This window comes from Lampris incognitus, chromosome 8 (assembly GCF_029633865.1).
Source record: "Lampris incognitus isolate fLamInc1 chromosome 8, fLamInc1.hap2, whole genome shotgun sequence".
NCBI classification, from domain to species: Eukaryota; Metazoa; Chordata; class Actinopteri; order Lampriformes; family Lampridae; genus Lampris; species Lampris incognitus.
In genome coordinates this window covers 3495094-3501093 of record NC_079218.1, presented here as the reverse complement: position 1 = coordinate 3501093, position 6000 = coordinate 3495094, and the positions used below count along the sequence as shown (strand labels likewise).

The window sequence follows — 6000 nt, the reverse complement described above, 5'->3', positions numbered from 1 at the left end:
GTCAGAGAGTGTGTCCAAGTCAAGTCGGTCTGGTCAGAGAGTGTGTCCAAGTCATGTTGGTCTGGTCAGAGAGTGTGTCCAAGTCCTTTTGGTCTGGTCAGAGAGTGTGTCCAAGTCATGTTGGTCTGGTCAGAGAGTGTGTCCAAGTCATGTCGGTCTGGTCAGAGAGTGTGTCCAAGTCATGTTGGTCTGGTCAGAGAGTGTGTCCAAGTCATGTTGGTCTGGTCAGAGAGTGTGTCCAAGTCATTTTGGTCTGCTCAGAGAGTGTGTCCAAGTCATTTCGGTCTGGTCTGAGAGTGTGTCCAAGTCATGTTGGTCTGCTCAGAGAGTGTCTCCAAGTCATGTTGGTCTGGTCAGAGAGTGTGTCCAAGTCGTTTCGGTCTGGTCAGAGAGTGTGTCCAAGTCAAGTCGGTCTGGTCAGAGAGTGTGTCCAAGTCATGTTGGTCTGGTCAGAGAGTGTGTCCAAGTCCTTTTGGTCTGGTCAGAGAGTGTGTCCAAGTCAAGTCGGTCTGGTCAGAGAGTGTGTCCAAGTCATGTTGGTCTGGTCAGAGAGGTTGTCCAAGTCATGTCGGTCTGGTCAGAGAGTGTGTCCAAGTCATGTTGGTCTGGTCAGAGAGTGTGTCCAAGTCATGTTGGTCTGGTCAGAGAGTGTGTCCAAGTCCTTTTGGTCTGGTCAGAGAGTGTGTCCAAGTCATGTTGGTCTGGTCAGAGAGTTTGTCCAAGTCCTTTTGGTCTGGTCAGAGAGTGTGTCCAAGTCATGTTGGTCTGGTCAGAGAGTTTGTCCAAGTCCTTTTGGTCTGGTCAGAGAGTGTGTCCAAGTCATGTTGGTCTGGTCAGAGACTGTGTCCAAGTCATGTTGGTCTGGTCAGAGAGTGTGTCCAAGTCCTTTTGGTCTGGTCAGAGAGTGTGTCCAAGTCTTGGAATTTACATGTAATTGTTGTGAAGAACGTTGTTGTGAAGTCTCCGTATGTGCTACATTGTAGCAGGAAGTGTTGCTCTGTGTCCACCCGTCTCTCTGGGCAGCAGGTCTCGCTCTCTCTCGCTCTCGCACACACACACACGTACACAGTTGTGGTGGTGATGGACAGGCGGGTGCGTAACGAGTCGTGTAGCACAGCTGGGTAACACGGTCGCGGTTTGGCGCGCGCACGCCAGCAGAGTTGGTTGTCGCGTGCGCAGAGAGTAAGATTCGGATAGTTCAAACCCCGCGCGCACGGCAGGGCAGTGCGGAGCGCGCGTACGGAACGCGTCACGCGCGGCAGATCACGGTCGGGTGATTATCACACCTGACCGCGTGTCTGAAGAAGTGCGCTCGGCACGCCGCAACACGCCCACGCGACGACGCTTCGCCTCGTTGTTGCCCTCGATGGAGCGCGCGTGCCTCCGGTTTGAGGAGCACGCGCGGCACTCGGGCTTGACGCGACTCCGCGCGAGCGTCCATTTCGCGGCGATTCCGGTTTGAAGCGGAGCACGCGGACCGCGTTTTCAGCGAAACCCACCGCGTGCGTCTGTTTTCTGCCTCCGAGTGCGTTTGTTCTGTAGTCCTGCTGCTCCGGGACGGCTCGGGCGAGCGGGGTTTTGTTGCGGACTCAGACGAGCGGGGTTTTGTTGCGGACTCAGACGAGCGGGGTTTTGTTGCGGACTCAGACGAGCGGGGTTTTGCTGCCGGACTCAGACGAGCGGGGTTTTGTTGCCGGACTCGGACGAGCGGGGTTTTGTTGCGACACGGGGTTAGAAGAAAGTGCTCCTCTCCACCTCCGAGGCGACCAGAGACTTTGTGCCTCCAGCGCAGCGGGGAGGAGGCAGGGAGGAGGGAGGTAAGGAGGGAGGCGGGAGGATTAGAGGAGTAGAAGTGGGGCGACGTCAGGTCGGCCGCCGCACCGCCGCGCCTCCCGGAGGGAAGACACACACGCTCTCCTGTGCGGGAGCAGCAGCGGGAATACCGCGCGGCCAAGTTTCCCGGGAAGTTGCGCAGTGACTCGGGAAAATGGGATTTTGCGGCAGTCCCGCGGCGCCCGGGAAAAGCCTTGTGGTGCTGGCTCTGAAAGTGTTGTTCCTTGTACCTGCAGGAGTTCCGGCCAGGAGCGGCGACTCGCTGCTGAAGGACAACATCACCGTCAGACAAGGAGACAGCGCCGTGCTCAAGTAAGTCATCCTGCCTCGCTCGTGACGCGTCTCCTGCTCCGGATATCCGCCGTCCGCGCGGCTTCTGGACGGAGACGTGTTTCAGCTGGTCTGCCTGTTTGTTTTTGGTTGTTTGTATGAAAGGGGATGGTGGGGGGGCGAGGGGGGGGGGGCAGGTGCCATGGCGTGGCAGTTGTGGGCTGTTGTCACGGCAGCTCCCAAACCAGCAGCCCCTCCAATCACACAACTTTAATTAGCCCTTCAGCGCGCGCCGTGCACACCTCGGGATTTAGCCCCACTTGCCGGTGCCCTTGAATGTTATTGATCCGGTTAAGGTGCTGGTGGGGGGACTCGGAGCTGGAAGGTTCTCAAACCCCCCCCCCCCGCGTGTGTGTGTGGGGGGGGTGGGGAGTGGGGGGGGGTGGGTGCACGTATTGATTTGCCTGTCTGAGATAAATGCATTTCTGAGTTCTTGTCTTAATTTTAAACAGTGTCAGTCAGACATCAGACGTGCAGCTAAACAAACATGAAAGGATGTGACTTGGAAGGGCTATACTGCACTGCACCCCCCCCCCACCACACACACACACACACACACACACACACACACATCCCATCTGCCTCCTCCCGAGTGCACGGACCTATTTCTCCCAAGACATCACCTATCCAAGCCAGCAGCCGCGTGTGGTACCTGCACCAGGAACAGCAGCCAGACTCCTCTCGGTAACGCAAGGCAGCAGGGGGAGACCCGCTAGTCCATGGAGGCTGCTCTCCAGTCACGCGCCCTCCTTCATCAGGTATGACATGTGGCCGCGGCTCAAACAGGAGGTGAAGTTGCTTGCTCCTAGACAGCAGTTACATAAGGAGGCACATCCTGCACACGCTGCTTGTGTGTTACCCCGGGGCCCGACCCCGCGCAGCATTGGGGGGGGAATATCTCTTCTGCTGCAGTTTTCAATGTCACCCTTAAAGAGGCGATGTTAAACTCGTCATTGCTAATTAAACCTTATTGATTTCAAAGCTAAACCAAAAGGCAAAACCCCTCTCTGCAATCAATCACCCCGCCCAGTTCAGCTACCACGGTGTACAAATGCACTGCCGTCAGGCTAAGCAGTCTTACAGTAGCCAAGGACCAAACTAGAATAGGGATGAACTTGGCACCCCCCCCCCCCCATTACAGTGTTTGAATTTAATTTAGTTCTGAGAATGTGCCATGCAATGCATGAAAACAAGTGCAAACTGATTTGTGATCCCATCAGTTGATTCTTCTTTGTGTCTTTGTTCCTGTCTTGAATAAGAAACGTCGGTTGGGATGAGCAGCAGGAAGGGTTTGGTGGCGTGCACCTCAAGGAGGACGCCACTCAGACAGTCGTTTTGTCTTCAGGATTAAGCCCCAAGATGGAGGCTGAAAACCTGGTGCAAAATCAGTTAAAGTGGGTGAAGGCAGTCTGGCTGAAGGTCGGGGCTAGCTGGGAGCATCAGCAGGAGACATGGGAGGAGCGAGAGGGAGAGCACGTGATCTTGGTTATTTGTGTTGGCTGCACACTTCGTGTGCAAGGAGAGGCAACCAGATCGTTCACAGTGCAGCTCGTGGGTTTTCCAGCTCAAATGAACTCTTGTCATTTTAAGTGGTGGATGTGCAACAGTGAAGCATATCCTAAAACCTTGCCATTAGCATAAAAAAGCCTATTTTGTTCTTTTCTGCTATGCTTGGTCGACTTCAGTGTGCGGTACCTGGAAATCGGGTTGAGTAAAAATTCTCTGCTCTCCCTCCTCTTGCATATCATTCACAAAAAAGGTTTCCCTTCAAGCAAGAAAATGTAGACAAATTTGAATGCCTAAATAATTTGCCACAGATAACACAGCACTGGTAGGAAGAGCCTTTCCAGCTGTGGGGATTATAACCCAAAAGAAGGGGGGAAAATGGCGTGTTTGGGTTGTAAATACATAAACAAATCCAAGGTCGAAGTAAAAATTAAAGCCAGTACCATGGACAAATGTCCATGATGTAACAGTCCCAGTAATCAGCAATTGAATTCCTGTCGTAGCTTCATGATGAATGCTTGGTGATGATGATTGGCTAGACGTTAGCCAGCAGGCCTATATACTACTGTACTTGGCACAAAAAGTAAGGAAATGTGTGTTTGGTAGAGTATATAGTATTTGTTGTAACAATGCTTCTTGGCAATAAATCTTATAGCGTTGGAAAGCCTGTTTACTTGCTTTTTAAATGGCGCCACATGTGTAAGGAACATGCATTTGTGGGATGAGCAGCAGAGCTGAGTATGTGGGTTGTGCGCATGGAACATTTGCCAAATCTTCTCTGCCAATGCCAAACAGCTTGTTTTGCTGCTGCTGTTGACTCTTGTGTTGAGCTTCTGGTACCCCAGGTGCTGACAGTCAGCTGCCTGATAGAAGATTTATTGCCAAGAAGCATCGTTACAACAAAGACATAATCTACCAAACACACATTTCCTTACTTTTTGTGCTAAGTTTGTATCTCGATACAATGGTTCTGATGAATGATTGAATATGATTGAATATGAATATGATTGACTAAAACACCTTTGGGAAAATGTCTAGTTTGAAGTGGGTTAAACAAGTGTAATCATTCTGCATTGATGTACTAATTATTATTTGCATTGTGTTTGCCTCGCCCCTACCGGCGCTGAAGCAGTTCCCTCTCAGCTGATGATAATTAAGCATCGAGATCAAAATAAGGTAAAGTAGAGTAGGGCGGGTCTATTCTGTTAACCTGCCATAAATGATATAAGCAACTGTGATCATCTCATTAGCACATTTGTATGTCTCCCAAAGTCGGATTCATTTATTTTAATGGACTGTCTAATTGGCTACAGTCACATTAGGTGCAGTGTGCAAACTATACCATGACTTTTGGGGGCGCTCACCTTTTTTCTTTTAATCAGGAGTGCTCGTGCATGCCTCAAAGAGAGGACTTACAGTGACTCTTGTTGCAAAGAAACATTCATAGCTGCAAGCATGTAGTCCTACTTGCTTTATGCCGGGAGAGAGGGGCGGGTGGGGTTAGCATCATCATCGGTCTCTTCCTCTGTTGAGCTGTTGCCCCCACCTCCAGCTTCTTCCGTCGGCTTGCCCTGCGTTGTCACCCCGGGCATTGGCGGGTTTGTACTGACCGCAGACCCAGCAGGTGTAGCATCAGTGTCAGTTGTCGTCAAGCTAACATTTGCAGTAGACGACGCGTCTGGGCTCTGGTTACTCTTCGGAGTCAATTAGCTTAGATTTTTTTGTTAATCCAAAATTTATGAGTAAACGTCATTGTTTTCTTCGTGACATATCTGTACGCTGACTACAAAACTGGAATTAATAATGGCGATTTGGCGTGCAGACTGAGTGGGAGTAAGAAAGCTGTTTTTTTCTGATCTTTGAGTTAAAGTCAGTTATTGCAATGCCATGCTTCAATGGCGATGGCAAGAATAGCATGCATGCCAGTATCTTTATTAAAGTGAATTGGTGACGAATCACCCTCATGCATGAATCATACGTCAATAATAGCCTAATTGTATGCATGATTCATGATGATGACGATACAGAAAAATAGAAATGCATGGCAGAAGTGGCATATTCTCAGTATTTTAGAGACCGCCCAAAATTTCACAATCATGTTTTCAGGGGAGCTCGTTGACTTACGAGATCAGGCAGGAGTCTCTGTGGACGACATTGTGATCTGTAGCGAGAGTAGGGTACAGGTTGAGGAGAGCCTGGAGAGGTGGAGGTATGCACCGGAGAGAAGAGGAATGAGAGTCAGCAGGAGCAAGACGGAATACCTATGTGTGAATGAGAGGGAGGACCGTGGAATGGTGAGGATGCAAGGAGTAGAGGTGACGAAGGCATATG

The 6000-nt window shown here is 50.8% G+C and overlaps 1 protein-coding gene across 2 annotated transcripts in view; it reads left to right on the top strand.

Moving 5' to 3' along the window:
• Nucleotides 1-6000, top strand: part of opcml (opioid binding protein/cell adhesion molecule-like) — a 400654-nt gene that overhangs the window by 104715 nt on the left and 289939 nt on the right. Inside the window, exon 2 of one of the 2 annotated variants that reach the window (XM_056284683.1) lies at nucleotides 2070-2145. In XM_056284683.1, coding sequence (XP_056140658.1) covers nucleotides 2070-2145 — 76 coding nt within the window. Of the gene's footprint in view, nucleotides 1-1987; nucleotides 2146-6000 lie in introns of those variants that run through there. The other variant, XM_056284684.1, reaches the window with a different exon arrangement.